At 35.0% G+C, this 11,719-nt stretch overlaps 1 protein-coding gene across 1 annotated transcript; it reads left to right on the top strand.

Annotated features, from left to right (window-relative positions):
• Positions 1 to 8,172: 8,172 nt before the first annotated feature.
• LOC127547107 (olfactory receptor 49-like) lies at positions 8,173 to 9,172 on the top strand. Its single transcript, XM_051973939.1, has one exon. The coding sequence runs from the start codon at positions 8,237 to 8,239 to the stop codon at positions 9,170 to 9,172; it is 936 nt and encodes a 311-aa protein (XP_051829899.1). The 5' UTR covers positions 8,173 to 8,236.
• The last annotated feature ends 2,547 nt before the right edge of the window (positions 9,173 to 11,719 follow it).

The following is an 11,719-nucleotide window of genomic DNA, read 5'->3' as shown; positions in this document are numbered from 1 at the left end:
TGAAATCATCCTGCTCATCATTTCTTATAGAACAATAATATTCCATAACATTCATATACTATAACTTATTCTGCCATTTCCCAACTGATGGGCATTTACATTAATACCACAGAAAGGGTGCCACAAACATTTTTGCACATGTGGGTCCCTTTCCCTCCTTTAAGATTTCTTTGGGATACAGGCCCAGTAGAGACACTGCTGAATCAAAGGTTATGCACAGTTTGATAGTCCTTTGGGCATAGTTCCATCTACCTTTCTTTGTATAAGATTGCCAGGCTTTTAAGCACAGCACTCAGCACATAGAATTGAAAATTAAACAAATTACAACTAAAACATATTAGATTCAAGTTGGGTCATAGTCTACTAAATAGATAGATAGATGCCTGATTGCCTTCTGGGATAGTTCCTCACCTGATGATGCCACAGATCTTTTCTCCAAAACTCTCTCTTGTTCCTGACTTCTATAATATTATCAAGGACACCACCATTCTTTCAATTAAGATGTCATTCTCAATTCCCCACTGTCTCTCACTCCTCAAATCCAAACTGCTGTCAAGGCTTGTCAATTTTTACTTTTGTAACACTGAGCTAGATGACAGTTCCTTCTAGTTCTAAACCACGATCTCATGAATTTTCATCATTTCATGATTCCTTGTTCTTATTATAGGAAAGACTAGTTTTCCACAAGTCACACCTTCTGTTATATAGTTGGAATTATTTTTTAGACATATAGTTCTACTGTAAATTCTAATTTGATTGCAGATGTCACTTACAGAATGGTCTGTATATGTCCTGGAAGGCTTTTGATTCTGAGATAAAATAGCAGGATCAGTTTTTAAGTCTTCTATTTAAGTTGATTCCTTTTACATATAACATTTTATGGGTCTGAGGTCTGCTTTAAGAAAAACTCATATACAAAAATTCAAACTTAGAAAACAATTAAAGAGGCATTACTCATACAGTAGGGAATGTGCTTGGAGAGAGAGAAAAAAGTGAAATCAGCCTACAGTTTCCTCCAAAATAAGGTGGTCAGTATTAATAGACTTTAGACCTTTGCTAGTGCTAGCTTTTTCTTGTATCCTTAGTTTCCCCAAATCAGCCACTACCATACTCTTCTCTGGCTATTTTAGCAAGATTGTTAACATAATCTTGTCTGTCTATTTTCCTCCTGGAAATGTCTGGAAAGCATTATCAAAGGTAACAAATAAAAATAATTCATCCTTAGCATAACTAAAGTTTATCAAAACTAATTCTATTTCTTGGCAAAAAAGAACAAAACTTTCAGTCCCACTGTAGGAGAAAGTAACAGCCAATTGAATTGTGATGAAGCTAAGTCCTTATTAAAATACTGTTATAATGAATCTTTAGGGAATTCAGCCCCATTAACTCAGAGGAAGGATCAGATCCCTTAGTGGGTCCATATTTTAGGGTTGTGTGTATCTCTATCTCCATGAAAACAAAACAGCATCCCAAACACTGTAGGACTTGTTTCCACAGTGATATCCATAGTTTATTTCATCAAAGTCTCATGTATAAGGTCCTTTGTGGTCATATTGTCCTGAGACATGAAGAAACCTTTTAACAACAGATGCCTTGGACTGAACTGGTGATGAGCTAAGTGAGCCACCACCAGCAGAAGTTACCCCTTTAGTCTAAGATGGGAGAATGATTTTCAATCAGTGATGAACACATTTTGCTTCTTTATCCATTTCCTCACCAATCTCCAAGACAGTATAGATACGTATATCATAGCAAAGATCAACTTATGATGCCATGAAGCTAGAAGAACAAGAGATTCCCAAAAGGAAGCAAAGGGTTTTGTGAGATCTGATGCTATACTGAGGGAGGCTGAGAAAAATGGTCAAGAGAAAGTGCCTTCTCCCTCATTAAGAGGAAGGTGAAGAAAGGATTGATAGTAGCCTAGAAAAAGGTATTGCTGGGAAACACTGAACTTCCTGAGAAAAAAGGCAGCCCAGTCAAGAAAAGAGAGTTCACGTAACTGTTTCAAATGTGCAAATCACATGCTGTTCTCTGGAGCCAGTGGGGAGAATCAGATGTATCCTGCCACTCTGTGAGTAGCACTATCACTATTGCCAGAAGTGCAGCTGACCCACAGGAGAATTTAGATATTTGCCCAGTGACTTGTGACCTAATTTACATAGTAGACCCTTTTGTGAGGAGATAGTGACTGGCGTAGCAAATGCATGGGGATTCCTGGTAGATGCCTTATAGTCACCAGTTTTTTAGCTGTTTATACACACAGTGTAACATGATATAGATTGGTCATTCTAGAAAAAGTAATGATGGATAGTCAAGAGGAAGGAAAACACATCATTGAAATTCATCTTGTCTGGCTTGTCAGGGTTGTCTGACCCCATGGACCATGTTACTGTCCCCACTGAAATTAAGTCAAAGGTCCTGACTGCCTCAAGTTAAAGTTTGAATGAAATCCTCTAGTGGACTTATACAGCATAAAAATCACATACCCTTCATGTATAAAATTATCATAGAATCTCAGAGTTGAAAGGGTCCTCAGAATCTAACTAATCCAATCTTTACCTAACCAAGAATTCCCTCTACAACATATAACTAAAGAAACATCCCACTTTGTTCTAGGGAGAATCTTTAAAGGCAACCATTCTATTTTTGGATACCTCTCTTTAATCATTAAGGGCAGCTAGGATAGAGTATGGGGCTTGGAATGAAGATGACTCACTTTCCTGAGCTTAAAAGTGGTTTCAATCACTTATTAGCTATGTGACCTGGGCAAATCACTTAACCCTATTTTTTTCAATTTCCCCATTTGTAAAATGATTTGGAGTAGGAAATGGCAAACCATTCCAATATCTTTGCCAGGAAAACCCCAAATGGGTTCACAAACAGTCAAACACAACTGAATAGCAACAATATTCATTAGGAAACCTCACTTTACAAATCTGTCTTGATGCAGTTTCAACCCATGATGCCTAATCTGCCTCTGGGGCCCAAGAGAACAAGTATAATCCCTTCTCTAGATGATGGTCCTTCAAATATTTGGAGGCAGCCACTATATTCTCACTATCTCTTCAGCTGTGGAAAATGCACCTCTAGTTTCTCCAACTTCTCTTCATATAGCATGACCTCAAAGCCCTAAACTATTCTTGTTGCCCTCCAATTTAACAGCATCTTTACAAGGGGTTATCCAGAACTGAACATAATACCACAGAATTGGTCTGAATAGGAAAAAGTAGAGAAAAACTATTATTTTCCCATTCTAGACATTATATTTCCTCTCTTTATGAAATTTAAGATTGAATTAGCTTTGGAGGCTACTCTTTCAGTCATAACTCATATTAAGCTTGCAACTTATTCTAAAATCTATGGATCTTTTTCAGACAAATTGCAGTCTAGTCACACCTCCCTCATCTTCTACTTACAGCATTAGTTTTTGAAATCCAAATATAAAACTTTATAGTTATCCATACTAAATACCTACATATAAGGTTCAACCAACCTTTTAACCAGCTGAGAAAATAATGTCTGACTTTTATATAGAGCTTCAAGAGCTGTAAAGTTTTTTACATATATCATCTTATTTGATTCACACAACAGTCTTGAAAAGTACATATAAACCTACTTCCTCCATGTGTCCTCTTTGTATTTGATAAGTAAATTTCTCTCACTTTACCTAAAACTTTGATAAAAATCTTAATCTGCATGTGACCTGATACATGACCATGTATGACTCCAGTGGAGTCAGGCAATTAAAGATTATTCTTTGGGTTCAATCATTAAACCAGTTCTTAATGTATATTAATTTACTCTCTATATTTTAGAAACGAGGCCTTTATGAGAGGAATTTGCTATAAAACTTTTTTTTCAGTTATGATTACTCTATATTTCCCTCCATTTTATTTTTTCCTGTTAATGCTTTCTTTCCTTTTACCCTGTTTGTCTTCAAAATGTTTTGCTTCTGACCGTTGCCTCCCCTAATTTGCCCTTTCTTCTATCAGTTACCCATATCCTTTTCCCTTTCCTCTTCCTCTCCTATTTTCCTCTAGGATGAGATAGATTCCTATAGTCAACTGAGTATATATATTATTCCCTCTTTGAGACAATTATGATGAAAGTAAGGTTTAAGTGTTGTCTGCTATCCACCATCATATCCCCCTCCATTATAAAAACTTTTTCATGCTTGTCTCTCTTATGTGAGATAATTTATCCCATTCTACCTCCTATCCTTCCTCTCCCAATGTATCCCTTTGTCTTACCTATTAATTTAGTATTTTTTAGTTATTGTTCCATCATAGTCAACCCATATCTTCCTTCTGTATATGCATACTTCTAACTATAGTAATAATGAAAAAGTTTTTAGGAGTTATACGTATGATCTTGCCATGTAGGATTGTAAACAGTTCAATTCTATTTAATCCCTTATGAGTTTTCTTTACTCCTTCCCATTTTATGCTTTTCTTGACTTTTGTATGTGTATTTGAATTTTCTATGTCAGGAATGCTTTCTAGTCTTCTATTTCATTGACTATCCATTTTCCCCTTGAAGGATTATACTGCTTTTCAGGGCAGGTGATTCTTGATTATAATTTTAGTTCTTTTGCTTTTTGGAATATTATCTTCCAAGCTCTCTGATCATTTAACATGGAAGCTGCTAAATCTTGTATGAGCCTGACTGTGGCTTCACAGTATTTGAATCATTTCTTTCTAGCTATTTCCAGTATTTTTCCTTAACCTAAGAATTCTAGAATTTGAGTATAAAATGCCTGGAGAAATTTTCATTTTGGGATCTCTTTCAGGAGTTGATCAGTAGATTCTTCCAATTTCTATTTCCCCTTCTAGATTATTCTTTTGTAATTTTTTGAAATATGATGTCTAGACTTTTTTCTTTTTTTGTTGATTATGGTTTTTAGGTGGTCCAATTATTCTTAAATGATCTTTCTTTAATCTGTTTTCCATGTCAGGTTTTTTTTTTTTCTATTGAGATATTTTACACTGAGATATTTTTTTCTCCCTGGAACATACTCTTAGATATGTTAGTGCTCTTTCTTGCCTTGGGACTGTGACCCAGAATGACTCATGAACAATGTAACAGAATCCTGCCCCTAGTGCAAAAAAGGTTCCTTTGTAATCTCCCTCTGACCAGGTGTCCAACCTCCTTGACTAGTTTTTTAAATTTTTTTTTTTTTTTTGAGGCAATTTGGGTTAAGTAATTTGCCCAGGGTCACATAGCTAGGAAGTCTTAAGTGTCTGAGACCAGATTTGAATTCAGGTCCTCCTGACTTCAGGGGTAGTGCTCTATCCACTGCACCACCTAGCTGCCCCTCCCTTGCCTACTATTACTAGAGAGCTTTGGAAGGCTAGAACTTCTTTGTTTAAAAATCTAGAAATGAATTTTGGAAGTTATTACTGACTTGGTCAACTTAAGTCCTGCTATTGATTTGTCATTTGTCTTAATTTGGATCATTGCATCCTTTTGTTGACTCTGCTACTCGAGAATTGATTTTGAAGTGTTATTTTAAAGTTTTTTTGGCAGGGGAATTTGAATGAGTTCAATGGAGTTCTTGCTTTTACCCTGCCATCTTATTGTGTCCTTATCACTGATTTTTTTTAAGCAACAGAGATGAGATTGGCAAACCTGTGTCTTAGACTTTGGTGCCTGTGTGGATGAATTGGAAAAAGGAGATAATAGGAAGAATGCAAATTAGGAGTCCATTATTAGTAGTCTCTAAAAGAGAGATGGAAAAGGTCTAAACTGGGATGACACGTAGAGAAAAAAGAATGAAAATGAAAAATGGCATGCATATAGTATCTAGATTAGTTGGCAACTGATTAGATATGTTGAACAAGTTAAAGATAGAAGTTAAAAGAGAACTTCAGGCAGTTAGGTGATAACAGTAGATAGAGTGCTGGGCCTAAAGTCAAGAAGACTTGAATTCAAATCTGGCTTCAGATACTTACTAGCTGTGTGACCCTAGGCAATTCACTTAACCCGATTTGTTTTAGTTTTCTCATCTATAAAAATGAGCTGGAGAAGAAAACAGCAAAGTACTTCAGTATCTTTGCTAAGAAAAACACAAATGGAATCATGAAGAATCAGACACAACTTATCAACCAAAAAAAAGTTTGAAATTACCATCAGCTACTTGGTAATTGAGGAGAATTGTTAAGAATAGAGTTCAGTGGATCTTTGAACCCACTGATGTGAGTACTTCTTTGAAATGGAGGAGACCGCAATACATTCATCAGTGCTTACAATTTTAGATATTTCCCATAAATGCCCTATAAAGTCTACTAACCAGAATTTTAGTATGTTCTTAAGAATTAACAGTCTTCCAAAGTTGACCAATACTTTTAATATCATTTTTCCATTATTGTTGTCCCATTCACAATGCTCACCAAATACAAGATAGTGAATATCATATTCAATGTATATGATATTAGATCTCTATAACATATTTCGTACTTAGCACATATATTCCTCAAAAATTCACTCTCCATAATATCATTCTCCTTAATCCAATTTAATTCTTGCTTTTGTTTTAATTACTTCTAACATAAGTTTCTAGTTTTTATTTCTTTATGTTAATTATTCCCTTTTCTTTATTTAGTTAATAATATAATAAAGTATAAAAAAATGAAAATTTCAAAATGAGTAAGTTTAAAAAATAATTTGTTTTATGTGTTTATTATCTCTCCTCACTACTTTACCAGTGAATAATAATAAAAATAAAATCCTTATAATAAATACATATGGTTCAGACAAAATAAATGCCTCCATTGGTTATATACAAAAATATGTTTTATTTTGTATTTTAAAATCACAACCTTTTTGGCAAGAGTTAAGTTGCATGTTTCATCTTGAGTTCTCTGTACTTTGGTTTTATTATTGTTCTTATCAATCAATTAATCAATGATCAGAGTTAAAAATCATGTGAAATTGTTTTTCTACATAACATATCATGGTAGAAATTGTTCTCTTAGTTCTGCTGACTCTACTCTGTTACAGTTTGTAGTTATTCCCAGTTTTCTCAGAAACTGTCCATTTAATCATCTATTATGGCATAAAATTTAATTATATTCAAATACTATATAGATGGAAATAGAAACAAAAATAGTGATATTGATATATATGTAGGTATAACTAAGCTTCAGTCATCTGAGTTGTATTCAAATGCTTCCTTATAGAATGTAGGTGATCCTAAATTTTGAAAGGAAATATCAGTTGAACACAGGCTCTGAAATTCTATTAAGCTGGAAAAATTAAGCTTGGGTGTAACTTGGAGAGTAGTCTTGATGACCATACTAATGAAATTGAAGAAAGTTCATCATTTTTATGTTTATGTCAAGGAATTTTTCAACCCCAGAAGTTCTCAAAAAAAAAGCAAACAAGCACTTCTACTACATGATGGTAGAGTTTCAATCTGAATCAGTACAGATACTAATTACATCAATGAAATTATACAGATCCTTGAAAATCCTGCTGCAAAGATTTGGAACTGGAAGCACAAGGAAGGAAAAATTGGTGAAATGAATTAGGTTGCACATTTACTTTTAATGCCTCTGCTTTGAGTGATCTGAAGAACATGGGATTGTGGGAGGGGAACTGTTTAGTGGAATAATGAAATGATGTCTAGAATGCCAAAGAAAATTTTAAAAAGATGATTCACAATCTGGGATAAAAGAAAGAGAAGAATTGAGAACTAATTTTCTTTTTCTTTTTTTAAATAGCTTTTTCTTTTTCAAAATACATGCAAATATAGTTTTCAACATTCACCCTTGTGTTCCAATTTTTTCTCTCTCCCTCTTCCTTCTCCTAGATAGCAAGTAATCCAATATAGGTTAAAACATGTGCGATTTTTCTAAACATATTTCTGAGTTCTTTCTTATAAAGAACTGAGAAAGTGCAGACAGAATGGACCTAACTTGGTTCGGAAACTAAAGTAGACAAGAGTTTGGTCTACATACTCTTTAGTCAACTATCTGAATTGTTATTCATCTTTACACTGCTAACTTCACTTAGTTCTCAATCCAAAGCAAATTTGATATAGGTTATTTGTCAGCTAAGGATTTATGATGAATGTGGATTGGGAGATTGATGATATTGCTGTACTTGAAAATAACGGACTCTGATTTCAGCTAGAAAAACTTCCTTTATTTCTTATTCCCTTCACTTCTAAATCAATTGTGATCTTACAATATCGTAGCTTCTTGTGCTAATACTCTCTTTTTCCCTAACAGAGAACATGGAGAACAGCACCACTATAACTGAGATCATTCTTCGGGGACTCACAGATGCCTGTGAATTCCAGATGCTGATCTTCGTGGGGCTCCTCCTGACCTACTTTGTCACACTGCTAGGGAACCTCCTCATCATTGTTGTCACCCTGATGGATCATCGCCTTCACACCCCTATGTACTACTTCCTCAGAAACTTTGCTGTTCTGGAGATCTGGTTCACTTCTGTCATCTTTCCCAAGATGCTGAACAACATCCTAATAGGGAACAAGACTATCTCTTTACTGGGATGCTTCCTACAGTGTTTCCTCTACTTCTTCCTAGGAACCACAGAATTCCTTCTTCTAGCTGTGATGTCCTTTGATAGGTATGTGGCAATCTGTAACCCCTTGCGTTATGCTACCATCATGAGCAAAAGGGTCTGTGTGCAGCTGGTGCTGTCCTCATGGGTGGGAGGTTTCCTTCTCATCATTGTCCCAAGCTGTATCACATTCCAGCAGCCTTTCTGTGGCCCCAATGTCATCAACCACTTTTTCTGTGACAATTTCCCATTGCTAGAACTGGTCTGTGCTGACACAAGCTTGGTGGAACTGATAGGCTTTGTTGTGGCCAATGTAAGTCTGTTGGGTACCTTATCTGTCACTGCCTCCTGTTATGGCCACATCATCTATACAATCTTGCGTATCCCTTCAGCCAAGGAGAGGCAGAAAGCCTTTTCCACTTGTTCCTCCCACATCATTGTGGTATCCCTTTTTTATGGCAGTTGCATCTTTATGTATGTCAGGGCAGGTAAAGGCAATGAAGGAGAGAACCTGAACAAGGTGGTGGCCATCCTCAACACCGTAGTGACTCCAATGCTCAACCCTTTCATCTACACCCTGAGGAACAAACAGGTGAAACTGGTGATTAGGGAAAAGGTGGCCAAGTGGATTTCCCAAGCTTGAGCAGGAGCTTCAGAACAGGGAGAGTTCTCCATAGGAAGTAAAGGCTTTTGTAGTTCTCTATGTAAACTGTTGGAGTTTCCTCATCTATTGACTCATATATTTTCACTTTCTCCCTTCTCTGAAATGAATTGCCAAAAGAGTCTGCTCTTTTCTCAAGACATTTTCTCCAGTCCTCCCAATGGAGTTAAACCACAGTGACCTTCACATCGTGAAAAACTGGTGATTATTCAGTTCTTTTAGTTAAAGAAACAGCGAACAAAGGGAGGTCAATTCCACTTTGATTGTAGGTCTTTTCTGGTATCTAATTCCTGACCCATGCTTGCATGCAAATGATAATTTCTATCACTCAAAGTTTTTCATTCATTTATGACAAACCTAGGTACTAATGATAAAAATCATCATCATCCTTTTATTGAATTGTTATAGAAAACTATTAAAATGTTACATAGAGATATTCAAAAAATATACAATACTTGCCCTCTAAGAGTATATTACCTAAAATATGTAATTCAATATAGATTAAGATGCCAAGTTCATAGCAAAAGCAACCAAACATTAAGTAAATCAGATTAAATGAAGCATCTATATAAGTTGAATCCAATAGGTTTCAATAAGGTTTCAAATAAGTTCAGGTAATTTGGAAACAGGCTGGATCACAATCTCATTTGTAATTGGAGAAAATCTTACTGGAAAAGGAACCTTGTCCAGAGCCATTTGGATGAAGCCAAAAGGCATAGTGACTCATATAGAGACTATTGTGGCACTTGTTGGCATGTAAAACAGCTTCAGTTGTAGGAAACATTCAGATGAAGAGATTGAGTAAATTTCTCTGCTTAGAAGCTAACCAAAACAAGGAAAATGAGATCATGAAGACATATTTACGAAAAGCTCTTGAAACATACCATGGGTTTCTTAAACCTGATCCAGAGTATAATAGGAGGGTGTCAAAGAATCCTAAATAGATTTATGAAAAGACAAAATGAAAATAAGAAAACATCTTTGATAATGATTGAAGAATGGATAGTTGGTTGGAAGGGAAATGAGGGTTACAATGACTGGGCAAGAAATTGATGGGATCCAAAGTAAAGTAAATATTTGATTTGAGAGAAAGGATTAAATTCAGGAGATATTATGTAAGGTAAAATAGTATGTTCTGGTTCCAACAGGCTGTGTAGAAAGAAGGGCAGTTATATTTAGATATCAGAGAAGAAAAACTTCATTACTGGCAGGAAAGTCTGCCTAGCAAAAATGAATCTCCTAGGGTGATTTGTATAAACTATCTGTATGGCTGAAGTTGATAGGAATTAAAAGGAATTTTCTCTACATAGCTCAAAGAGTAGTTTGAATTTAAGGAGTGACACTTAGGGCAAAAGAAAAGCAATTGTCAAAAAAAAAAACCCAATAAGTTAGAAAAGTGATTCATGCGAATGATCATAACAGTGTAAATTAAAACAATTTTGAAACAAGAATTTGGATCAATTTTGTAACTCCAAAAGGCTGATGATGAAGTTTTTCTTCTAGCTCAAGACAGATTGGGAAAGGACCATATACAAAATGGTACATGCATTTTCAGAAACAACACAAGTTTGTTTTGTTTGATTGTTTTGTTGTTGTTCTTTAGTGTTTTCAGTCATGTCTGACTTTTTTGTGACTCCATTTGAAGTTTTCTTAGCACAGACATTGGAGTGTTTTGCTCATTTTACAGATAAGGAAATTAAGGCAAATAGGGTTAAGTGACTTGTGCAGGATCACACAGCTTTTAAGTGTCTGAGGGCAGATTTGAAGTTAGGAAAATGAGTCTTCCTGACTGCAGCCCTGTTACTCTATCCATTGTGCCATATAACTATCTAGGCTTGTTTATCGTATTTATCTGTTAATGTGAGAGAGATTTATATTTGTGGTAAGAGTAGGAGAGAGTGATAGTAATACAAAAAAAGAGAGAAAGGAACTTTAAAGAAACATTTAAAAAATATATATATTTATGCTATATATATGAAAGCAAAAGGATTTGATAAGTTGGGCAATATTGCTACTATCATAATAAATTTATACATATTAAAAAACAAACTATATATAATAGATTCACAGCTTTATACACAATTCTCTTTTCCTGGCCTTCTTTGAATGTGGAAATGTTTGTGTTTGTTGAAGATGTTCTAGTTAATATTAAAAAATACTTTTTTTTTAAGGTAATGCTTAAGGATTTCTGTAGCTGGCTATCAGACTAGCTGATTATAGTTCTAAATCTGAAACTGTTGAACCAGGCTCTGAATGTATGAACTAAAACAGTTGAAAACTCTTCCCCATTTAATGGAGAATCAGCAGAGAATGATTCAGGAGATATATGGATAGAATGCAGGAACTAGACAAAGCAGTTCATAGGGCAATACCATCACCAGACCTATTACATCGCTTAATTAAATATAATTTGCTTTAAACTTTGAACTTTGTACATCTTTTGGTTGGTTTGGCAGAAAAAATATCAATAAGTGTTTGCCATTTGTGGTTCTGAATGAATGTTGATCCAGAAGCTTTCCATCAGTTTCT

The sequence above is a fragment of the Antechinus flavipes genome, chromosome 2, assembly GCF_016432865.1.
Source record: "Antechinus flavipes isolate AdamAnt ecotype Samford, QLD, Australia chromosome 2, AdamAnt_v2, whole genome shotgun sequence".
In the NCBI taxonomy this organism is placed as follows: Eukaryota; Metazoa; Chordata; class Mammalia; order Dasyuromorphia; family Dasyuridae; genus Antechinus; species Antechinus flavipes.
The sequence above is the reverse complement of the archived record's forward strand: the minus strand, read 5'-3'. Positions and strand labels throughout refer to the sequence as shown.

What these genes read in the sequence shown, in the direction of transcription:
- LOC127547107 (XM_051973939.1), top strand. Translation starts at nt 8,237, where the DNA reads ATGGAGAACAGCACCACTATAACTGAGATCATTCTTCGGGGACTCACA.